Source organism: Oncorhynchus nerka, linkage group LG19, assembly GCF_034236695.1.
Source record: "Oncorhynchus nerka isolate Pitt River linkage group LG19, Oner_Uvic_2.0, whole genome shotgun sequence".
NCBI classification, from domain to species: Eukaryota; Metazoa; Chordata; class Actinopteri; order Salmoniformes; family Salmonidae; genus Oncorhynchus; species Oncorhynchus nerka.
Genome location: NC_088414.1, coordinates 45,624,943 through 45,650,622, shown reverse-complemented (window position 1 = coordinate 45,650,622; position 25,680 = coordinate 45,624,943). Strand labels below are relative to the sequence as shown.

Here is a 25,680-nt window from a genome sequence, read left to right as displayed (position 1 = left end):
CAACAGGTTAATGAATCAGTCTCTACCTCTGCTGCTGGCCAAACACATCATCAACAGGTCATATCATCAGTCAGTCTCTACCTCTGCTGCTGGCCAAACATAACATCAACAGGTTAATGAATCAGTCTCTACCTCTGCTGCTGGCCAAACACATCATCAACAGGTCATATCATCAGTCAGTCTCTACCTCTGCTGCTGGCCTAACATAACATCAACAGGTTAATGAATCAGTCTCTACCTCTGCTGCTGGCCAAACATAACATCAACAGGTTAATGAATCAGTCTCTACCTCTGCTGCTGGCCTAACACATCATCAACAGGTCAATTCATCAGTCAGTCTCTACCTCTGCTGCTGGCCTAACATATCATCAACAGGTCAATTCATCAGTCAGTCTCTACCTCTGCTGCTGGCCAAACACCTCATCAACAGGTCAATTCATCAGTCTCAACCTCTGCTGCTGGCCAAACAAAACATCAACAGGTTAATGAATCAGTCTCTACCTCTGCTGCTGGCCTAACACATCATCAACAGGTCAATTCATCAGTCAGTCTCTACCTCTGCTGCTGGCCTAAGATAACATCAACAGGTTAAACCAGTTATGCATTAGGGGGCGCTATTAACTTCTTCGATATAGGGGGCGCTCTTTTAATTTTTGGATAAAAAAACGTTCCTGTTTTAAACAAGATATTTTGTCACGAAAAGATGCTCGACTATGCATATAATTGACAGCTTTGGAAAGAAAACACTGACGTTTCCAAAACTGCAAAGATATTGTCTGTGAGTGCCACAGAACTGATGTTACAGGCGAAACCCAGATAAAAAGCCAACCAGGAAGTGCCGCATTTTTTTAAACCGCCTCATGCCAATGACTCCTTATATGGCTGTGAATGAGCTTACGCTTTCTACTTATTCCCCAAGGTGTCTACAACATTGTGACGTCTTTTTAGGCATTTCCATTGAAGAATGGCCGTAAGGGACCATATATAGCATGTGGTCACATGGTGTCTCCCGCAGAAAACCTTGCGTAAAATACTGAGGTAGCCATTTTTCCAATCGCTTCTTATGAGAAACCAACTGCCTCGACGGATATATTATCGAATACATATGTTAAAAACACCTTGAGGATGGATCTTAAACAACGGTTGCCGTGTTTCTGTCGATATTATGGAGCAAATTTTGAAAAACGTTTGGCGTTATAGTTGCAGCATTTTCCGGTCGATTTCTCAGCCAAGCATGATGAAGAAACGGGAGCTATTTCCCCTACAAAAATAATCTTTTTGGAAAAAAGGAACATTTGCTATCTAACTGGGAGTCTCCTGAGTGAAAGCATCCCAAGTTCTTCAAAGGTAAATGATTTGATTTGGTTGCTTTTCTTATTTTCGTGAAAATGTTGCCTGCTGCCAGCAGAGCTAGCATAGCATTATGCGTTTGCTGTAACGCATATTTTGAAAATCTGAGATGACAGTGTTGTTAACAAAAGGCTAAGCTTGTGTTTGAATATATTTATTTCATTTCATTTGCGATTTTCATGAATAGGAAAAGTATTTATGTCCGCTGCGTCATGCAAATTCGTTTGAGGCTATGATTACGCTCCCGGATTGCTCGTCGCAAGAGGTTAATGAATCAGTCTCTACCTCTGCTGCTGGCCTATCAGCCCCTAGCCAGGGTTATTTAGCCAGCACTACAGATCACAGCTTCTCTGGCATTATGGGTAAGACTTCATTCTTCCTTATAGTCAAGGACCCAGCTTACTGTGGGTGCTAAACAGCAGTCATATGTTATATGAAAATAGATGAACTACTCACTGTGGGTCACTTAGGGTGTCTGCCGTCTCCTTCAGCAAGTTGTCTTGAAGTACCTGAAGTCCAACATCACAATCATCATCATCATCGTCTCTCACAATCATCATCATCATCATCGTCTCTATCACAATCATCATCATCATCGTCTCTATCACAATCATCATCATCATCATCTCTATCACAATCATCATCATCATCATCATCATCGTCTCTATCACAATCATCATCATCATCATCTCTATCACAATCATCATCATCATCATCATCATCATCGTCTCTATCACAATCATCATCATCATCGTCTCTCACAATCATCATCATCATCATCGTCTCTATCACAATCATCATCATCATCGTCTCTATCACAATCATCATCATCATCATCTCTATCACAATCATCATCATCATCATCATCATCGTCTCTATCACAATCATCATCATCTTCATCATCGTCATCATCGTCTCTATCACAATCACCATCATCTTCATCATCATCATCGTCGTCTCTATCACAATCATCATCATCACAATCGTCATCATCACAATCATCATCATCACAATCGTCATCATCATCATCATCATCATCGTCTCTATCACAATCATCATCATCTTCATCATCATCATCATCGTCGTCTCTATGACAATCGTCATCATCATCATCGTCTCTATCACAATCATCATCATCATCATCATCATCGTCGTCTCTATCACAATCACCATCATCATCGTCTCTATCACAATCACCATCATCATCATCATCGTCTCTATCACAATCACCATCATCATCATCACAATGATCATCATCATCGTCTCTATCACAATCACCATCATCCTCTATCACAATCACCATCATCATCTCTATCACAATCACCATCATCCTCTATCACAATCACCATCATCATCTCTATCACAATCAGCATCATCACCATCATCATCATCATCCTCTCTATCACAATCATCATCATCATCATCTCTATCACAATCATCATCGTCATCATCCTCTCTATCACCATCATCATCATCCTCTCTATCACAATCATCATCATCATCGTCTCTATCACCATCATCATCATCATCCTCTCTATCACAATCATCATCGTCATCATCCTCTCTATCACCATCATCATCATCCTCTCTATCACAATCATCATCATCCTCTCTATCACCATCATCATCATCATCATCATCCTCTCTATCACAATCATCATCATCCTCTCTATCACCATCATCATCATCATCATCCTCTCTATCACAATCATCATCGTCTCTATCACAATCATCATCATCCTCTCTATCACCATCATCATCATCATCATCCTCTCTATCACAATCATCATCGTCTCTATCACAATCACCATCATCACCATCATCATCACAATCATCATCATCGTCTCTATCACAATCACCATCATCACCTATCATCACCATCATCATCACTATCACAATCATCATCATCGTCTCTATCACAATCACCATCACCATCATCATCACTATCACAATCATCATCATCACTATCACAATCACCATCATCATCATCATCATCCTCTCTATCACAATCACCATCATCATCGTCTCTATCACCATCACCATCATCACTATCACAATCATCATCATCATCATCATCGTCTCTAACACCATCATCACTATCACAATCATCATCATCGTCTCTATCACCATCATCATCATCACAATGATCATCATCATCGTCTCTATCACAATCACCATCATCCTCTCTATCACAATCACCATCATCATCTCTATCACAATCAGCATCATCACCATCATCATCATCATCCTCTCTATCACAATCATCATCATCTCTATCACAATCATCATCATCTCTATCACAATCATCATCATCCTCTCTATCACCATCATCATCCTCTCTATCACAATCATCACCATCATCATCACAATCATCATCAACTCTATCACAATCATCATCATCTCTATCACAATCAGCATCATCACCATCATCATCCTCTCTATCACAATCATCATCATCTCTATCACAATCATCATCATCCTCTCTATCACCATCATCATCATCATCATCATCCTCTCTATCACAATCATCATCATCTCTATCACAATCATCATCATCCTCTCTATCACAATCATCATCGTCTCTATCACAATCACCATCACCATCGTCTCTATCACCATCACCATCATCACTATCACAATCATCATCATCATCATCATCATCACTATCACAATCACCATCATCATCATCCTCTCTATCACAATCACCATCATCATCGTCTCTATCACCATCACCATCATCACTATCACAATCATCATCATCATCATCGTCTCTAACACCATCATCACTATCACAATCATCATCATCATCATCATCACTATCACAATCATCATCATCATCATCGTCTCTATCACAATCATCATCATCATCATCATCGTCTCTATCACCATCACCATCATCACTATCACAATCATCATCATCATCATCGTCTCTATCACAATCAACATCATCATCATCGTCTCTATCACCATCACCATCATCATCATCGTCTCTATCACCATCACCATCATCACTATCACAATCATCATCATCATCCTCTCTATCACAATCATCATCATCGTCTCTATCACCATCACCATCATCACTATCACAATCATCATCATCATCATCGTCTCTATCACAATCATCATCATCACTCAGGTTAAAGACCTCTTCATCATTTTGATAATCATCTCCCTCAACACCATCCCACCTAACCCAACACCCCCTCAATTTACTATAGTATAGACTACTGACAGTGAAGACCTCTGTACTATAATATAGACTACTGACAGTGAAGACCTCTCTCTATACTATAATATAGACTACTGACAGTGAAGACCTCTGTACTATAATATAGACTACTGACAGTGAAGACCTCTCTCTATACTATAGTATAGACTATTGACAGTGAAGACCTCTCTCTATAGTATAATATAGACTACTGACAGTGAAGACCTCTGTACTATAATATAGACTACTGACAGTGAAGACCTCTCTCTATACTATAGTATAGACTATTGACAGTGAAGACCTCTCTCTATAGTATAATATAGACTACTGACAGTGAAGACCTCTGTACTATAATATAGACTACTGACAGTGAAGACCTCTCTCTATACTATAGTATAGACTACTGACAGTGAAGACCTCTCTCTATACTATAGTATAGACTACTGGCAGTGAAGACCTCCCTCTATACTATAATATAGACTACTGACAGTGAAGACCTCTCTCTATACTATAGTATAGACTACTGACAGTGAAGACCTCTATACTATAGTATCAAATCAAATCAAATTTTATTTGTCACATACACATGGTTAGCAGATGTTAATACGAGTGTAGCGAAATGCTTGTGCTTCTAGTTCCGACAATGCAGTGATAACCAACAAGTAATCTAACTAACAATTCCAAAACTACTGTCTTATACACAGTGTAAGGGGATAAAGAATATGTACATAAGGATATATGAATGAGTGATGGTACAGAGCAGCATACAGTAGATGGTATCGAGTACAGTATATACATATGAGATGAGTATGTAGACAAAGTAAACAAAGTGGCATAGTTAAAGTGGCTAGTGATACATGTATTACATAAGGATGCAGTCGATGATGTAGAGTACAGTATATACGTATGCATGTGAGATGAATAATGTAGGGTAAGTAACATTATATAAGGTAGCATTGTTTAAAGTGGCTAGTGATATATTTACATCATTTCCCATCAATTCCCATTATTAAAGTGGCTGGAGTTGAGTCAGTGTCAATGACAGTGTGTTGGCAGCAGCCACTCAATGTTAGTGGTGGATGTTTAACAGTCTGATGGCCTTGAGATAGAAGCTGTTTTTCAGTCTCTCGGTCCCAGCTTTGATGCACCTGTACTGACCTCGCCTTCTGGATGATAGCGGGGTGAACAGGCAGTGGTTCGGGTGGTTGATGTCCTTGATGATCTTTATGGCCTTCCTGTAACATTGGGTGGTGTAGGTGTCCTGGAGGGCAGGTAGTTTGCCCCCGGTGATGCGTTGTGCAGACCTCACTACCCTCTGGAGAGCCTTACGGTTGAGGGCGGAGCAGTTGCCGTACCAGGCGGTGATACAGCCCGCCAGGATGCTCTCGATTGTGCATCTGTAGAAGTTTGTGAGTGCTCTTGGTGACAAGCCGAATTTCTTCAGCCTCCTGAGGTTGAAGAGGCGCTGCTGCGCCTTCTTCATGACGCTGTCAGTGTGAGTGGACCAATTCAGTTTGTCTGTGATGTGTATGCCGAGGAACTTAAAACTTGCTACCCTCTCCACTACTGTTCCATCGATGTGGATAGGGGGGGTGTTCCCTCTGCTGTTTCCTGAAGTCCACAATCATCTCCTTAGTTTTGTTGACGTTGAGTGTGAGGTTATTTTCCTGACACCACACTCCGAGGGCCCTCACCTCCTCCCTGTAGGCCGTCTCGTCGTTGTTGGTAATCAAGCCTACCACTGTTGTGTCGTCCGCAAACTTGATGATTGAGTTGGAGGCGTGCGTGGCCACGCAGTCGTGGGTGAACAGGGAGTACAGGAGAGGGCTCAGAGCGCACCCTTGTGGAGCCCCCGTGTTGAGGATCAGCGGGGAGGAGATGTTGTTGCCTACCCTCACCACCTGGGGGCGGCCCGTCAGGAAGTCCAGTACCCAGTTGCACAGGGCGGGGTCGAGACCCAGGGTCTCGAGCTTGATGACGAGCTTGGAGGGTACTATGGTGTTGAATGCCGAGCTGTAGTCGATGAACAGCATTCTCACATAGGTATTCCTCTTGTCCAGGTGGGTTAGGGCAGTGTGCAGTGTGGTTGAGATTGCATCGTCTGTGGACCTATTTGGGCGGTAAGCAAATTGGAGTGGGTCTAGGGTGTCAGGTAGGGTGGAGGTGATATGGTCCTTGACTAGTCTCTCAAAGCACTTCATGATGACGGAAGTGAGTGCTACGGGGCGGTAGTCGTTTAGCTCAGTTACCTTAACTTTCTTGGGAACAGGAACAATGGTGGCCCTCTTGAAGCATGTGGGAACAGCAGACTGGTATAGGGATTGATTGAATATGTCCGTAAACACACCGGCCAGCTGGTCTGCGCATGCTCTGAGGGCGCGGCTGGGGATGCCGTCTGGGCCTGCAGCCTTGCGAGGGTTAACACGTTTAAATGTCTTACTCACCTCAGCTGCAGTGAAGGAGAGACCGCATGTTTTCGTTGCAGGCCGTGTCAGTGGCACTGTATTGTCCTCAAAGCGGGCAAAAAAGTTATTTAGTCTGCCTGGGAGCAAGACATCCTGGTCCGTGACTGGGCTGGGTTTCTTCTTGTAGTCCGTGATTGACTGTAGACCCTGCCACATGCCTCTTGTGTCTGAGCCGTTGAATTGAGATTCTACTTTGTCTCTGTACTGACGCTTAGCTTGTTTAATAGCCTTGCGGAGGGAATAGCTGCACTGTTTGTATTCGGTCATGTTGCCAGACACCTTGCCCTGATTAAAAGCAGTGGTTCGCGCTTTCAGTTTCACGCGAATGCTGCCATCAATCCACGGTTTCTGGTTAGGGAATGTTTTTATCGTTGCTATGGGAACGACATCTTCAGTTCTAATTCTAGTTCTAATGAACTCGCACACCGAATCAGCGTATTCGTCAATATTTTTATCTGACGCAATACGAAACATGTCCCAGTCCACGTGATGGAAGCAGTCTTGGAGTGTGGAGTCAGCTTGGTCTGACCAGCGTTGGACAGACCTCAGCGTGGGAGCCTCTTGTTTCAGTTTCTGCCTGTAGGCAGGGATCAACAAAATGGAGTCGTGGTCAGCTTTTCCGAAAGGGGGGCGGGGCAGGGCCTTATATGCGTCAAGGAAGTTAGAGTAAAAGTGATCCAAAGTTTTACCACCCCTGGTTGCGCAATCGATATGCTGATAAAATTTAGGGAGTCTTGTTTTCAGATTAGCTTTGTTAAAATCCCCAGCTACAATGAATGCAGCCTCCGGATAAATGGTTTCCAGTTTGCAAAGAGTTAAATAAAGAGTTAAATAAAGTTCGTTCAGAGCCATCGACGTGTCTGCTTGTATAGACTACTGACAGTGAAGACCTCTCTCTGTACTATAGTATAGACTACTGACAGTGAAGACCTCTCTCTGTACTATAATATAGACTACTGACAGTGAAGACCTCTGTACTATAATATAGACTACTGACAGTGAAGACCTCTCTCTGTACTATAATATAGACTACTGACAGTGAAGACCTCTCTCTATACTATAGTATAGACTACTGACAGTGAAGACCTCTCTCTGTACTATAGTATAGACTACTGACAGTGAAGACCTCTCTCTGTACTATAATATAGACTACTGACAGTGAAGACCTCTCTCTGTACTATAGTATAGACTACTGACAGTGAAGACCTCTCTCTATAGTATAGTATAGACTACTGACAGTGAAGACCTCTGTACTATAGTATAGACTACTGACAGTGAAGACCTCTCTCTATACTATAGTATAGACTACTGACAGTGAAGACCTCTGTACTATAGTATAGACTATTGACAGTGAAGACCTCTCTCTATAGTATAATATAGACTATTGACAGTGAAGACCTCTCTCTATACTATAGTATAGACTACTGACAGTGAAGACCTCTCTCTGTACTATAGTATAGACTACTGACAGTGAAGACCTCTCTCTATACTATAGTATAGACTACTGACAGTGAAGACCTCTATACTATAATATAGACTACTGACAGTGAAGACCTCTATACTATAATATAGACTACTGACAGTGAAGACCTCTATACTATAATATAGACTACTGACAGTGAAGACCTCCCTCTATAGTATAGTATAGACTACTGACAGTGAAGACCTCTCTCTATAGTATAATATAGACTACTGACAGTGAAGACCTCTCTCTATAGTATAATATAGACTACTGACAGTGAAGACCTCTCTCTATAGTATAGTATAGACTACTGACAGTGAAGACCTCTCTCTATACTATAGTATAGACTACTCAGTGAGAACCTCTATACTATAATATAGACTACTGACAGTGAAGACCTCTATACTATAATATAGACTACTGACAGTGAAGACCTCTATACTATAATATAGACTACTGACAGTGAAGACCTCTCTCTATACTATAGTATAGACTACTGACAGTGAAGACCTCTCTCTGTACTATAGTATAGACTACTGACAGTGAAGACCTCTCTCTATACTATAGTATAGACTACTGACAGTGAAGACCTCTCTCTATACTATAGTATAGACTACTGACAGTGAAGACCTCTCTCTATACTATAGTATAGACTACTGACAGTGAAGACCTCTCTCTATACTATAATATAGACTACTGACAGTGAAGACCTCTCTCTATACTATAGTATAGACTACTGACAGTGAAGACCTCTATACTATAATATAGACTACTGACAGTGAAGACCTCCCTCTATAGTATAGTATAGACTACTGACAGTGAAGACCTCTCTCTATACTATAATATAGACTACTGACAGTGAAGACCTCTATACTATAGACTATAGACTAGACTGACAGTGAAGACCTCTCTATACTATAATATAGACTACTGACAGTGAAGACCTCTCTCTATACTATAATATAGACTACTGACAGTGAATACCTCTCTCTATACTATAATATAGACTACTGACAGTGAATACCTCTCTCTATACTATAATATAGACTACTGACAGTGAATACCTCTCTCTATAGTATAATATAGACTACTCACAGTGAGAACCTCGTCCTTGCAGAAGCTAAGAGCCTCAGCCTGTTTGCTGGGGGGGAAGGCAGCGCTGAAGGCCTGGCAGGCAGCAGAGGCAGCGGGAGGATAGCTGTCACACTGAGACAGCAACCAGTGGCCCATCACGCTCTTCAGGTAGGGAGCGAGACTACGCCGCACCTAGAGTTATACAGAGATCAATGGGTTATTCAGAGATCAATGGGTTATAGAGAGATAAATTGGTTATTCAGAGATCAATGGGTTATTCAGAGATCAATGGGTTATTCAGAGATCAATGGGTTATTCAGAGATCAATGGGTTATAGAGAGATCAATTGGTTATTCAGAGATCAATGGGTTATTCAGAGATCAATGGGTTATTCAGAGATCAATGGGTTATACAGAGATCAATGGGTTATAGAGAGATCAATTGCTGTCTGTCCGTCTGTCTGTCCCTCTTGCTGTCTGTCCGTCTGTCTGTCCGTCTTGCTGTCTGTCTGTCTTGCTGTCTGTCCGTCTTGCTGTCTGTGTGTCCGTCCGTCTGTCTTGCTGTCTGTCCGTCTTGCTGTCTGTCTTGCTGTCTGTCCGTCTTGCTGTCTGTCCGTCCGTCCGTCCGTCTTGCTGTCTGTCTTGCTGTCTGTCCGTCCGTCCGTCTGTCTTGCTGTCTGTCCGTCTTGCTGTCCGTCTTGCTGTCTGTCCGTCCGTCCGTCCGTCCGTCTTGCTGTCTGTCTTGCTGTCTGTCTTGCTGTCTGTCCGTCCGTCCGTCCGTCCGTCTTGCTGTCTGTCTTGCTGTCTGTCCGTCCGTCCGTCCGTCCGTCTTGCTGTCTGTCTTGCTGTCTGTCCGTCTTGCTGTCTGTCCTGCTGTCTGTGTGTCCGTCTGTCTTGCTGTCTGTGTGTCTGTCCGTCTATCCGTCTTGCTGTCTCCCACCTTCAGGACCAGCTGTACAAACGCCTGCTGGGTGGCCTCTCTCACACGTCGGTCGTGGTCCTGAAATCAACAACATCGGAGTTCAAGTCCCACAAGGATCACATACAATATGCAAACACTTAAGACCCCCCTCTAACATCTCACTAAGACTCACCATTGAAATCTTGCAGTAGATCCTGGGCCAGTAAGGCAGAACTCCTTTAACGACCTCCGAGTCCCGCTCCTGACACATTGCCCCAAACTCCTGCACTGCCTGTAGGGGAGAAACAGAGAGCAAAATGTCAGAGCCTCCGGCACAGGGCTGGTGTGTGTGTGTGTGTGTGTGTGTGTGTGTGTGTGTGTCTGTGTACTAAGGCTAGAACATTCTCCGGGACAGGGCTGGTGTGTGTGTGTGTGTGTGTGTGTGTCTGTGTGTCTGTGTACTAAGGCTAGAACATTCTCCGGGACAGGGCTGGTGTGTATGTGTGTGTGTGTGTGTGTGTGTGTGTGTGTCTGTGTACTAAGGCTAGAACATTCTCCGGGACAGGGCTGGTGTGTATGTGTGTGTGTGTGTGTCTGTGTGTCTGTGTACTAAGGCTAGAACATTCTCCGGGACAGGGCTGGTGTGTGTGTGTGTGTGTGTGTGTGTGTGTGTCTGTGTACTAAGGCTAGAACATTCTCCGGGACAGGGCTGGTGTGTATGTGTGTGTGTGTGTCTGTGTACTAAGGCTAGAACATTCTCCGGGACAGGGCTGGTGTGTGTGTGTGTGTGTGTGTGTCTGTGTACTAAGGCTAGAACATTCTCCGGGACAGGGCTGGTGTGTATGTGTGTGTGTGTGTGTGTGTGTGTGTCTGTGTGTCTGTGTACTAAGGCTAGAACATTCTCCGGGACAGGGCTGGTGTGTATGTGTGTGTGTGTGTGTCTGTGTACTAAGGCTAGAACATTCTCCGGGACAGGGCTGGTGTGTATGTGTGTGTGTGTGTGTCTGTGTGTCTGTGTACTAAGGCTAGAACATTCTCCGGGACAGGGCTGGTGTGTGTGTGTGTGTCTGTGTACTAAGGCTAGAACATTCTCCGGGACAGGGCTGGTGTGTGTGTGTGTGTGTGTGTGTGCACTAAGGATAGGACATTCTTCTCCCAAGGAAACTGAAGCGACTGGTACTCTATCAGTCTTTATGGTATGTTGGTACTCTATCAGTCTTTATGGTATGTTGGTACTCTATCAGTCTTTATGGGAGGTTGGTACTCTATCAGTCTTTATGGTATGTTGGTACTCTATCAGTCTTTATGGGAGGTTGGTACTCTACCAGTCTTTATGGGAGGTTGGTACTCTACCAGTCTTTATGGGAGGTTGGTACTCTACCAGTCTTTATGGGAGGTTGGTACTCTACCAGTCTTTATGGGAGGTTGGTACTCTGTCAGTCTTTATGAGAGGTTGGTACTCTATCAGTCTTTATGGTATGTTGGTACTCTATCAGTCTTTATGGTATGTTGGTACTCTATCAGTCTTTATGGTATGTTGGTACTCTACCAGTCTTTATGGTATGTTGGTACTCTACCAGTCTTTATGGTATGTTGGTACTCTATCAGTCTTTATGGTATGTTGGTACTCTATCAGTCTTTATGGTATGTTGGTACTCTATCAGTCTTTATGGTATGTTGGTACTCTATCAGTCTTTATGGGAGGTTGGTACTCTATCAGTCTTTATGGGAGGTTGGTACTCTAGCAGTCTTTATGGTATGTTGGTACTCTATCAGTCTTTATGGTATGTTGGTACTCTATCAGTCTTCATGGTATGTTGGTACTCTATCAGTCTTCATGGTATGTTGGTACTCTATCAGTCTTCATGGTATGTTGGTACTCTATCAGTCAGTCTTCATGGTATGTTGGTACTCTATCAGTCTTTATGGGAGGTTGGTAGTCTTTATGGGAGGTTGGTCTATCAGTCTTTATGGGAGGTTGGTACTCTATCAGTCTTTATGGGAGGTTGGTACTCTATCAGTCTTTATGGGAGGTTGGTACTCTAGCAGTCTTTATGGGAGGTTGGTACTCTAGCAGTCTTTATGGGAGGTTGGTACTCTATCAGTCTTTATGGGAGGTTGGTACTCTATCAGGTTGGTCTCTTCAGTCTTTATGGGATGTTGGTACTCTATCAGTCAGTCTTTATGGTCAGTCTTTATGTTGGTACTCTATCAGTCTTTATGGTATGTTGGTACTCTATCAGTCTTTATGGGAGGTTGGTACATGGTATGTTGGTCTATCAGTCTTTATGGGAGGTTGGTACTCTATCAGTCTTTATGGGAGGTTGGTACTCTATCAGTCTTTATGGGAGGTTGGTACTCTATCAGTCTTTATGGGAGGTTGGTACTCTATCAGTCTTTATGGGAGGTTGGTACTCTAGCAGTCTTTATGGGAGGTTGGTACTCTATCAGTCTTTATTTTACTCTGCAGTCTTTATTTGTTGGTACTCTATCAAGTCTTTATGGGAGGTTGGTACTCTAGCAGTCTTTATGGGAGGTTGGTACTCTATCAGTCTTTATGGGAGGTTGGTACTCTATCAGTCTTTATGGGAGGTTGGTACTCTCTCAGTCTTTATGGGAGGTTGGTACTCTATCAGTCTTTATGGGAGGTTGGTACTCTATCAGTCTTTATGGGAGGTTGGTACTCTAGCAGTCTTTATGGGAGGTTGGTACTCTATTGTATTTTAATCTGCCCATGTTTTTTTTTAGAGCCCAATTCAACCCATTTTTTACCACATTCTAGCTCAGATAAGCTTTCTATATCTCCTGCGCACATGAACGGTTTAGGAGCAGAGGGAGACATTTAGGAGAGGAGAGGAGAGAGACGTTTAGGAGAGGAGAGAGACGTTTAGGAGAGGATAGGAGAGGAGAGAGACGTTTAGGAGAGGAGAGAGACGTTTAGGAGAGGAGAGAGACGTTTAGGAGAGGAGGGAGACGTTTAGGAGAGGAGGGAGACGTTTAGGAGAGGAGGGAGACGTTTAGGAGAGGAGAGAGACGTTTAGGAGAGGAGGGAGACGTTTAGGAGAGGAGAGAGACGTTTAGGAGAGGAGAGAGACGTTTAGGAGAGGAGAGAGACGTTTAGGAGAGGAGGGAGACGTTTAGGAGAGGAGAGGGACGTTTAGGAGAGGAGAGGAGAGAGACGTTTAGGAGAGGAGAGAGACGTTTAGGAGAGGAGAGGAGAGAGACGTTTAGGAGAGAAGAGGAGAGACGTTTAGGAGAGGAGAGGAGAGAGACGTTTAGGAGAGGAGGGAGACGTTTAGGAGAGGAGAGAGACGTTTAGGAGAGGAGAGAGACGTTTAGAGACGTTTAGGAGAGGAGGGAGACGTTTAGGAGAGGAGGGAGACGTTTAGGAGAGGAGAGAGACGTTTAGGAGAGGAGAGAGACGTTTAGGAGAGGAGAGGAGAGAGACGTTTAGGAGAGGAGAGAGACGTTTAGGAGAGGAGAGGAGAGAGACGTTTAGGAGAGGAGAGAGACGTTTAGGAGAGGAGAGGAGACGTTTAGGAGACGGAGAGGACGTTTAGGAGAGGAGAGAGACGTTTAGGAGCGAAGAGGAGGAGACGTTTAGGAGAGGAGAGAGACGTTTAGGAGAGGAGGGAGACGTTTAGGAGAGGAGGGAGACGTTTAGGAGAGGAGAGAGACGTTTAGGAGAGGAGGGAGAGGAGAAAGACGTTTAGGAGAGGAGGGAGACGTTTAGGACAGGAGAGAGACGTTTAGGAGACGTTTAGGAGCGGAGGGAGAGGAGAGAGACGTTTAGGAGAGGAGGGAGAGGAGAGAGACGTTTAGGACAGGAGAGAGACGTTTAGGAGCGGAGAGAGACGTTTAGGAGCGGAGAGAGACGTTTAGGAGCGGAGAGAGAGGAGAGAGACGTTTAGGAGAGGAGAGAGACGTTTAGGAGAGGAGAGAGACGTTTAGGAGAGGAGGGAGACGTTGAGGAGAGAGACGTTTAGGAGAGGAGGGAGACGTTGAGGAGAGAGACGTTTAGGAGAGGAGAGAGACGTTTAGGACAGGAGAGAGACGTTTAGGAGAGGAGAGAGACGTTTAGGAGAGGAGAGAGACGTTTAGGAGAGGAGAGAGACGTTTAGGAGAGGAGAGAGATGTTTAGGAGCGGAGAGAGACGTTTAGGACAGGAGAGAGACGTTTAGGACAGGAGAGAGACGTTTAGGAGCGGAGGGAGAGGAGAGAGACGTTTAGGAGAGGAGGGAGAGGAGAGAGACGTTTAGGAGAGGAGGGAGACGTTTAGGAGAGGAGAGAGACGTTTAGGAGAGGAGGGAGAGGAGAGAGACGTTTAGGAGAGGAGGGAAACGTTTAGGAGAGGAGGGAGACGTTTAGGAGAGGAGGGAGACGTTTAGGAGAGGAGGGAGACGTTTAGGAGCGGAGAGAGACGTTTAGGACAGGAGAGAGTCGTTTAGGACAGGAGAGAGACGTTTAGGACAGGAGAGAGACGTTTAGGAGAGGAGAGAGACGTTTAGGAGAGGAGAGAGACGTTTAGGAGCGGAGGGAGACGTTTAGGACAGGAGAGAGACGTTTAGGAGAGGAGAGAGACGTTTAGGAGCGGAGAGAGACGTTTAGGAGAGGAGAGAGACGTTTAGGAGCGGAGGGAGACGTTTAGGAGCGGAGGGAGACGTTTAGGAGCGGAGGGAGACGTTTAGGAGCGGAGGGAGACGATTAGGAGAGGAGGGAGACGTTTAGGAGAGGAGGGAGACGTTTAGGAGAGGAGAGACGTTTAGGAGAGGAGAGAGACGTTTAGGAGCGGAGGGAGACGTTTAGGACAGGAGAGAGACGTTTAGGAGAGGAGAGAGACATTTAGGAGCGGAGAGAGACGTTTAGGAGAGGAGAGAGACGTTTAGGAGCGGAGCGGAGAGAGACGTTTAGGAGCGGAGCGGAGAGAGACGTTTAGGAGCGGAGCGGAGAGAGACGTTTAGGAGCGGAGCGGAGAGAGACGTTTAGGAGCGGAGCGGAGCGGAGAGAGACGTTTAGGAGCGGAGGGAGACGTTTAGGAGCGGAGGGAGACGTTTAGGAGAGGAGAGAGACGTTTAGGACAGGAGAGAGACGTTTAGGAGAGGAGAGAGAGGAGAGAGACGTTTAGGAGAGGAGGGAGACGTTTAGGAGAGGAGGGAGACGTTTAGGAGAGGAGGGAGAGGAGAGAGACGTTTAGGAGAGGAGGGAGAGGAGAGAGACGTTTAGGAGAGGAGGGAGACGTTTAGGAGAGGAGAGAGAGGAGAGAGACGTTTAGGAGAGGAGGGAGACGTTTAGGAGAGGAGGGAGACGTTTAGGAGAGGAGGGAGACGTTTAGGAGAGGAGGGAGACGTTTAGGAGCGGAGAGAGACGTTTAGGACAGGAGAGAGACGTTTAGGACAGGAGAGAGACGTTTAGGACAGGAGAGAGACGTTTACGACAGGAGAGAGACGTTTAGGAGAGGAGAGAGACGTTTAGGAGCGGAGGGAGACGTTTAGGACAGGAGAGAGACGTTTAGGAGAGGAGAGAGACGTTTAGGAGCGGAGAGAGACGTTTAGGAGAGGAGAGAGACGTTTAGGAGAGGAGAGAGACGTTTAGGAGAGGAGCGGAGAGAGACGTTTAGGAGCGGAGGGAGACGTTTAGGAGCGGAGGGAGACGTTTAGGAGCGGAGGGAGACGTTTAGGAGCGGAGGGAGACGTTTAGGAGAGGAGGGAGACGTTTAGAGAGGAGAGAGAGAGAGGAGAGACGTTTAGGAGCGGAGGGAGAGCGGAGGAGGGAGACGTTTAGGACAGGAGAGAGACGTTTAGGAGAGGAGAGAGACATTTAGGAGCGGAGAGAGACGTTTAGGAGAGGAGAGAGACGTTTAGGAGGAGGGAGCGTTTAGGAGCGGAGGAGACGTTTAGGAGCGGAGGGAGACGTTTAGAGAGCGGAGGGAGACGTTTAGGAGCGGAGAGAGACGTTTAGGAGCGGAGAGAGACGTTTAGGAGCGGAGCGGAGAGAGACGTTTAGGAGCGGAGGGAGACATTTAGGAGAGGAGGGAGACGTTTAGGAGAGGAGAGAGACGTTTAGGAGAGGAGGGAGACGTTTAGGAGAGGAGCGGAGAGAGACGTTTAGGAGCGGAGCGGAGAGAGACGTTTAGGAGCGGAGGGAGACATTTAGGAGAGGAGGGAGACGTTTAGGAGAGGAGAGAGACGTTTAGGAGAGGAGGAGTAGACGTTAGTTAGGAGAGGAGGTAGACGTTAGTGTAGGAGAGGAGGGAGACGTTTTAGGAGAGGAGTAGACGGTTAGGAGAGGAGGTAGACATGGTTAGTGTAGGAGAGGTAGACATGGTTAGTGAGACGTGGAGGAGACGGAGACATGGTTAGTGTGAGAGAGACGTTAGTGTAGGAGTGGAGGGAGACATTTAGTGTAGGAGGAGGAGGAGACATGGTTAGTGTAGGAGTGGAGGAGAGAGTTAGTGTAGGAGTGGATGTGCATGGCTAGTGTAGGAGTGGAGGTAGACATGGTTAGTGTAGGAGTGGAGGTAGACATGGTTAGTGTAGGAGTGGAGGTAGACATGGTTAGTGTAGGAGTGGAGGTAGACATGGTTAGTGTAGGAGTGGAGGTAGACATGGTTAGTGTAGGAGTGGAGGTAGACATGGTTAGTGTAGGAGTGGAGGTAGACATAGTTAGTGTAGGAGTGGAGGTAGACATGGTTAGTGTAGGAGTGGAGGTATACATGGTTAGTGTAGGAGTGGAGGTAGACATGGTTAGTGTAGGAGTGGAGGTAGACATGGTTAGTGTAGGAGTGGAGGTAGACATGGTTAGTGTAGGAGTGGAGGTAGACATGGTTAGTGTAGGAGTGGAGGTAGACATGGTTAGTGTAGGAGTGGAGGTAGACATGGCTAGTGTAGGAGTGGAGGTAGACATGGTTAGTGTAGGAGTGGAGGTAGACATGGTTAGTGTAGGAGTGGAGGTAGACATGGTTAGTGTAGGAGTGGAGGTAGACATGGTTAGTGTAGGAGTGGAGGTAGACATGGTTAGTGTAGGAGTGGAGGTAGACATGGTTAGTGTAGGAGTGGAGGTAGACATGGTTAGTGTAGAACTGGAGGTAGACATGGTTAGTGTAGGAGTGGAGATAGACATGGTTAGTGTAGGAGTGGAGATAGACATGGTTAGTGTAGGAGTGGAGATAGACATGGTTAGTGTAGGAGTGGAGGTAGACATGGTTAGTGTAGGAGTGGAGGTAGACATGGTTAGTGTAGGAGTGGAGGTAGACATGGTTAGTGTAGGAGTGGAGGTAGACATGGTTAGTGTAGGAGTGGAGGTAGACATGGTTAGTGTAGGAGTGGAGGTAGACATGGTTAGTGTAGAAGTGGAGGTAGACATGGTTAGTGACATGGTTAGAAGTGGAGGTAGACATGGTTAGTGTAGGAGTGGAGGTAGACATGGTTAGTGTAGGAGTGGAGGTAGACATGGTTAGTGTAGGAGTGGAGGTAGACATGGTTAGTGTAGGAGTGGAGGTAGACATGGTTAGTGTAGGAGTGGAGATAGACGTGGACCGATGTGGGTCTATTTTAATAAATCCATTGACTATACACCATCACAAAGAAACCCATTATTAAATAGTTTTAGGCAGGTCCTAAGAAACATTATAGACTCATAAAATATTCTGATGTGTAGACTGATAAAAAAAATATATATATATTTTTTAAACTCTACACAAACAAAAACTAAATATTTGCTAGCTGGCTAGCATTTATGAGTCCAGTAAACACGTTTCCTCACATGCTAGGAACATATTTCCTCCAATGTTATAATGAAGAGGTCTATTTCGGCGCCAAAACACAAGATTTATGGAGACTTGTGGGAGGACTGTTGATGACGTCACCCACTGTATGTTCTTTCAGTAGTCTGATTGGTCCAGACTGAGGAGAAATCTGCATCCCTGACCACTCCCCTTGAAGAGGTCAGACAGATCTGAACACAATCAGACCACAAAACGACTTTGTGTGCGTCTACACCCGTCTTTTCAAATGTGATCTTCGTATTCTGATAGCAAAAGTCGCATGTAAGTGTTAAGTGTAGACACGACTTCAAAGCAGCGTGACACGACTTCAAAGCAGCGTGACACGACTTCAAAGCAGCGTGACACGACTTCAAAGCAGCGTGACACGACTTCAAAGCAGCGTGACACGACTTCAAAGCAGCGTGAAACGATGCTGAAATAGTTGACCAGTAGGCTATTGATTCAAATCCTATTATAAGGATTGGATTACTTTGAGAGTCAACAATTTGATGCCTTCAACTGCACTAGCCTACTTTATTACAATATTTTTGGTAATTCAGTGATATTTATTCCCACAGTAATTTGTTCTGGATACATCTAGTTGTGGTTTAGAAAACAGAGAATTTTTATTTTTTTAATTTTATTTCAACCTTTATTTAACCAGGTAGGCAAGTTGAGAACAAGTTCTCATATACAATTGCGACCTGGCCAAGATAAAGCAAAGCAGTTCGACACAAACAACAACACAGAGTTACACATGGAGTAAACAATTAACAAGTCAATAACACAGTAGAAAAATAAGTCTATATACAATGTGAGCAAATGAGTTGAGAAGGGAGGTAAAGGCAAAAAAATGCCATGGTGGCAAAGTAAATACAATATAGCAAGTAAAACACTGGAATGGTAGATTTGCAGTGGAAGAATGTGCAAAGTAGAGATAGAAATAATGGGGTGCAAAGGAGCAAAATAAATAAATAAATACAGTCGGGGATGAGGTAGTTGTTTGGGATAAATTATAGATGGGCTATGTACAGGTGCATGTGGTGGGTTATGTGAAGAGACGGGTGAAGTGACACGCCTCACAACGTTTTACAACTGCCAGGATGAGTAGTAACGGGCGCTGCCTAGCAACCATCAAAAGCTTAAATAGTGCGTACCAATGCTGCTTCAGCATTACAGCTACTAGATGACACGTTATGGTCATTCCAGCATCTGCATTCGCCATAAAGCCTTTACTGCGATGCGGCCTCTGCAGAAGTCGGGGGCATTAATACTTCTTGAACTTCACAGAACAGAACAGAGCTGTTGTGTAGGAAGATGTCAAAGGAAGCGAGTTTGTGAATTTACAGGATGTAGTACCGCCCCCACCTACCATCAACCAATCATGTTACATCGTTACAAAATGTGGGAGGTGCGATGCAGTACAAAGCTTGATTTGGCCTCTGTAAAAGTGTATATCTCTTTCCTTCTATTTCTCTAAGATCTTACCTTCAGTTTGGTGACTGTGTCTCTCTTAGATAGTTTCCTCAACACCAGGCGGAAGTCAGCATCAACCAGGTTGTCAATCTCCTCTGCCCCATGGACAGCAGGCACATAGCCCGGCTCTGTGGTCGTAGTGGTGCCGAACCCCACGAACCCGGGAACGACACCACTCTCCCGGGCCAGCAACTCGGCAGCCCGCCCGCTGCTGGACGGCTGGTGGTGGAAAATTGAACGAAATGTCAGATTCACAACTGGAGTTGTTAGGTAGTTATTTAGCACATTGACCATAACATTACCATAAGTAGCACCGTGTAGCTCACTGACAAACTAGTCAATTGATTTCTAAGTTTGATTGTGTCAAACATGACATTCTGGAAAGTTATGCTGGCGTGAACTTTGAATTGGCAAGTTAACGTTACCTAATGGGTCGGTGCCAACCGGGATCCTTGGGAATAGGACATCCCAACTCTGACCAACACACCATTGAAGTTGACATTTAAAACGGTATGAGTAAAAGGTTATGATTTAGGATAGGGACATCCCAATGATCCCGGATATCACCCAGCTTGTCTAATGCTTTGTAGCTAGCTAAGCTAACTACACAGATATCATGACTAACGTTAGAATAGCGAGATAATGTAGATCTGGCTCAATCGATAGCAGAGGCGAGGTAACTTACCCGGACGTTTCCTTTCGTTCGCTGTTTATTCTTTCCTCCCATTTTATGTATTTAATTTTTTTACAGATTAAGTTAACTTTCAAACATTAGATAACGAGCCAAAGCCACACAAAAAAGCATGGGGGTTTGAAAATGGAAAACACGTCACAACAGTTACCCGGAAAAACCGGAAAAAAATACCGGAAACACGTCATCATAGCGCAGCTAGAACAAGGAGCAAGATGTTTCACCGGATGTGCAAAAAAGACTCCTGAATTCTAGACCACATACAAACCAAAACAAATGTATAAATATGAAGAATTTAAATATGAAGAGAGAAAACCCAGTGGCCAACAAGTGGAGCGAGATGGAACTGGACCTACATTCTGCTGATCGTGGAAAAGGACGATCTCAATATAGTTTTCTGTTCCCAAAGCAATAATCTGTTAAGAACAGAATGCACTGAGTTTTGTAGACGTGACCCTATAACAACATGTTTGTTTTTTACAAGGAGTGCAACGGCGAAATGAGTTATTGCACATGTGTACTTCACAGTGAAGTTATTCACTAACGGGAATATGCAAATATTTATTTCTATAAACTAGAATAACAGTGAGGATTTCCTACACTGAAAAATGTGTTACAGCTGTTGATAAGTCATTGATAATAATATGACAATTGTTTTCATGTCATAACATGAATATATATGTGTGGTCATAGCTATTTGCAATAAAAATTAATGTTTAACCCTTTATCATGATTGGTGTCTTGATTGATTTGTCCAAAATCGTGTACCACAAAACATAACTTTTCTGTCCTTGCGTTTATAGCAGTGTAAGTTGTTGTTATATTAAGCATTAGTCAGTTAAATTAGATATTGAACTTGAACCTTGTAAAAATCTGACCGTTTTTTTGTTGTTGTTGTACAGAGATCTCAGATATACAGTGTAACTTCTGTAGTATTTATTGTCTCCTTATATTACAGGGTGAAAACCGTTTTCCTGGATAACAAATCCCAGATAATACATGCGATGGCAACAATCGAATGCTTCTAAAACCAACACACACAAAAAAGTCACCTTACCTTGATACTTACAAAACCTAAATTGATACTTTTATTAATAAGTGGTTCTTCAATAATTATGTATAATACTTGTTGGATGTTGGACTCGCTGCATACTCATTTAGCATCCAGCTGATTAGTGGTGGATATTTTCAAACATTATCATCAGATCCAGGAAGGAGTTTTCTGAATGACAGTCAAGTGTTGAACAACAGCAGTTCATGGAGAAGCTTTGGGGGGGGGGGGGGCTATTTTAGGCCCAATATGTACAATTATATAATATTGAGGTCCTTGAAAATCACAATTTTAGAGCTTGAAAAAGTCCAAGAGAGTCCTTGAATTTGTCTTGCCAATGTCTGTATGAACACTGCTTAAAGAATCTATAGTCCGAGACATGTTGTTGGATACAGCGGCATTCGGAAAGTACTCAGACCCCTTGACTTTTTCCACATTTTGTTATGTTACAGCCTTATTCTAAAATTGATTAAATTAAATTACAAGTATTCAGACCCCTTGACTTTTTCCACATTTTGTTACGTTACAGCCTTATTCTAAAATGGATGAAATTACAAGTATAAAGATCATTTGCTATCCTTTGCTATACTCCACATTGATCTCAGAATGGTCCAACCTGATCTTGCCTCCTGCCTTTCAATTTTGAAGATATTTCTGTAAGGAGTCCTTATTGCAGTGTAATTACAAGAGTAATGTAATGACACTGTAACGAACATTGTAGTTCATTGTAATAACTCAGTTACAAGTGTAATTTTTTATTTATTTTTTTTACCTTTATTTAACCAGGCAAGTCAGTTAAGAACAAATTCTTATTTTCAATGACGACCTAGGAACAGTGGGTTAACTGCCTGTTCAGGGGCAGAACGACAGATTAATGTGAATACTTACGACTTACCTTGTCAGCTCGGGAGTTTGAACTTGCAACCTTCCGGTTCCTAGTCCAACTCTCTAACCACTAGGTTACCCTGCCACCCCGTAATAACAACATGTAACTGGTGATAATTGCAGTCCGTAATTACAGAGGTGCAACAACGAATGTTTGTTACCACGTTTGTTCCAAATGGGCAAGTTTCCACAAAATTCACCGATTTAGTGCTTCCTTTCTTCTCAGCTGCATCCGATTTAGTAATAACTATCACAAGGTTGTAATCTCTTGTGGACAGATTTATGCGACATTTCGTTGTGTTACAGCCTAAAATCAAAATGGATTAAAAAAGAATAATACATCTCACCCATCTACACACAACACTTCAATGAAAACATGTTTTTTTTGCCATTTTTGCAAATGTATTGAAAATGTAATACATAAATATCTCATTTACGTAAGTATTCACACCCCCGAGGCAATACTTTGTAGAGGCACCTTTTGCAGCGATTACTTCTGTGAGTCTTTCTGGCTGAGTCTCTAAGAGCTTTCTACACCTGGATTGTGCAACATTTGCCCATTTGTATTATTTTCAAAATTTGTCAAGCTCAAAACTCAGGGACATTCACAGTCTTCTTGGTAAGCAACTCCAGTATATATTTGGCCTTGTGTTGTAGGTTATTGTCCTGCTGAAAGGTGAATTCATTTCCCAGTGTCTGGTGGAAAGCAGACTGAATCAGGTTTTCCTCTAGGATTTTGTGCTAAGCTCCATTATTTTTCATTTTTAACCTGAAAAACTCCCTAGTCCTTAACGATTACAAGCATACCCATAACATGATGCAGCCACCACTATGCTTGAAAATATGAAGAGTGGTACTCAGTAATGTGTTGAATTTGACTTTCCCCAAACATAACACTTTGTATTCAGGACAAAATGTGAATTGCTTTGCCATGTTTTTTCAGTATTACTTTAGTGCCTTGTTGTATACAGGATGCATGTTTTGGAATATTTGTATTCTGTAAAAGCTGCCAATTTTTCACACTGTCAATTAGGTTATTAATTGTGGAGTAGCTACAATGTTGTTGATCCAAATAGCGTAGGGACGAAATCGAGTGGTTTGCTTCCAAAAAACTGGGCTGCAACTGGGTAAGTTGGGTAAGCTATTTTCAGGTCATTCCAGAGATGTTCGATCGGGTTCAAGTCCGGGCTCTGGCTGGGCAGCTCAAGGACATTCAGACCTGTCCACTCCTGCGTTGTCTTGGCTGTGTGCTTAGGGTCGTTGTCCTGTTGGAAGGTGAACCTTCGCCCCAGTCTGTGGTCCTGAGCGCTCTGGAGCAGGTTTTCATTCAAGGATCTCTGTACTTTACTCTGTTCATCTTTCCCTCGATCCTGACTAGTCTCCCAGTCCCTGCCACTGAAAAACATTCCTACAGCATGATGCTGCCCCCACCATGCCTCACCGTGGGGATGGTATTGGCCAGGTGATGAGCAGTGCCTGGTTTCCTCCAGGCGTGGCGCTTGGAGGAAGAGTTCAATATACTATTCTCCCAGATGCTGCCACCACCACCATGCTTCATCGTAGGGATGGTGCCAGGTTTCCTCCAGATGTGATGCTTGGTATTCAGGCCAAAGAGTTCAAACTTGGTTTCATCAGACCAGAGCATCTTGTTTCTCATGGTCTGAGTCTTTCGGTGCTGTTTGGCAAACTCCAGGCGGGTTGTCTTGTGCCCTTTAATGAGGAATGGCTTCGGTCTGGCCACTCTACCATAAAGGCCTGATTGGTGGAGTGCTGCAGAGATGGTTGTTCTTCTGGAAGGTTCTCCCATCTCCCCAGAGGAACTCTAAAGCTCTGTCAAAGTGACCATTGGGTTCTTGGTCACCTCTCTGACCAAGGTCCTTCACCCCAATTGCGCAGTTTGGCCTGGCGGCCAGCTCTAGGAAAAGTTGTGGTTCCAAACTACTTCAATTTAAGAATGATGGAGGACACTGCGCTCCTGGGGACCTTCAATGCAGCAGAAATGTTTTGGTACCCTTCCCCAGATCTGTGCCTCAACATAATCCTGTCACGGAGCTCTATGGACAATTCCTTCAACCTCATGGCTTAGTTTTTTGCTTTGACATGCACTATCAACAAAGCGACCTTATATAGACAGGTGTGTGCCTTCCCAAATCATGTCCAATCAATTGAATTTACCACAGGAGGACTCCCATCAAGTTGTAGAAATGTCTCAAAAATAATGCACCTGAGATCATTTAAGTCTAATAGCCAAATACTTATACACGGTTCTGATTTTAATAAATGTGCAAATAGTCAAAAGAAATCTGTTTTCACTGTCACTATGGGGTATCAGTTGTAGATTGCAAGTTCAAAGTGGCTATCACTCAAAAGCCCTTAGAGAGCTCATACATAAGGTATAGTATGTTATGGTACAGGCACGTTGTGTCCAAACCTGCAATTTTCAACCTGTATGAGTGTAAAGGGTTAAAGGCTCAGTCCAAAACCAGATTTTCAACCAGTATGAGTGGAAAGGGTTAAAGGCTCAGTCCAAAACCAGATTTTCAACCAGTATGAGTGGAAAGGGTTAAAGGCTCAGTCCAAAACCAGATTTTCAACCAGTATGAGTGGAAAGGGTTAAAGGCTCAGTCCAAAACCAGATTTTCCTGTGTTTATATACAATTTCCAAATGGAAGAACACTAAAAATGTAAAATGCTTTTTAGTGTAAAAGCTGTTTGAGAAAGGATGGCCTGAAACTCTGGCCTGTTTTTGGTGGAATGGAGTAATGGCCTGCTTGGTGATATCAATGGTCTATTAACCAATAAGAACATACCAAAACCTCTGCCAATAAGAGCTAGTTTTCAATGTTCCCCTCCCCCACTCAGAAGACCAGACATTCCTAGCAAAAATCTTTGCTTGAGAAATTGCACCTAGCTAAGAAGCATTTATCCCCCCCCCATCTCTCACAGTAAGATACTTAGTTGTTAGCCAGAGACGATTTGACATTGCAAAAATATATATTTTTAAACTGCTTTGGAACTTTTAAATTGCTCGCCTCCCTACCACTGAGGAAGTACAGTTCCCGTTCAGCCCAGTCAAAACTGTTCGCTGCTCTGGCCCCCCAATGGTGGAACAAACTCCCTCACGACGCCAGGACAGCGGAGTCAATCACCACCTTCCGGAGACACCTGAAACCCCACCTCTTTAAGGAATACCTAGGATAGGATAAAGTAATCCTTCTCACCCCCCTTAAAAGACCTAGATGCACTATTGTAAAGTGGCTGTTCCACTGGATGTCATAAGGTGAATGCACCAATTTGTAAGTCGCTCTGGATAAGAGCGTCTGCTAAATGTAAATGTAATAAAATAAAAACAA

General features: G+C 43.9%; 2 protein-coding genes across 2 annotated transcripts in view; both read right to left on the bottom strand.

Moving 5' to 3' along the window:
• Positions 1-20,540, bottom strand: part of ltn1 (listerin E3 ubiquitin protein ligase 1) — a 104,917-nt gene extending 84,377 nt beyond the window's left edge. Inside the window, exons 1-6 of the mRNA XM_065004988.1 lie at positions 20,386-20,540; positions 19,713-19,919; positions 10,656-10,754; positions 10,502-10,561; positions 9,584-9,754; positions 1,807-1,859 (exon numbers count right to left, since the gene is read on the bottom strand). Coding sequence (XP_064861060.1) covers positions 1,807-1,859; positions 9,584-9,754; positions 10,502-10,561; positions 10,656-10,754; positions 19,713-19,919; positions 20,386-20,427 — 632 coding nt within the window. The 5' untranslated portion in view covers positions 20,428-20,540. The remainder of the gene's footprint in view (positions 1-1,806; positions 1,860-9,583; positions 9,755-10,501; positions 10,562-10,655; positions 10,755-19,712; positions 19,920-20,385) is intronic.
• Positions 2,089-2,680, bottom strand: LOC135562516 (prostatic spermine-binding protein-like). Its single transcript, XM_065004989.1, has one exon. It carries the CDS (start codon positions 2,678-2,680, stop codon positions 2,099-2,101), a length of 582 nt encoding a protein of 193 aa, XP_064861061.1. The 3' UTR covers positions 2,089-2,098.
• Positions 20,541-25,680: the final 5,140 nt, after the last annotated feature.

Bases quoted from the DNA above. Each gene is read 5' to 3' on its own strand.
- LOC135562516 (XM_065004989.1), bottom strand. From the start codon at position 2,680: ATGATGGTGATTGTGATAGAGATGATGATGGTGATTGTGATAGAGGAT.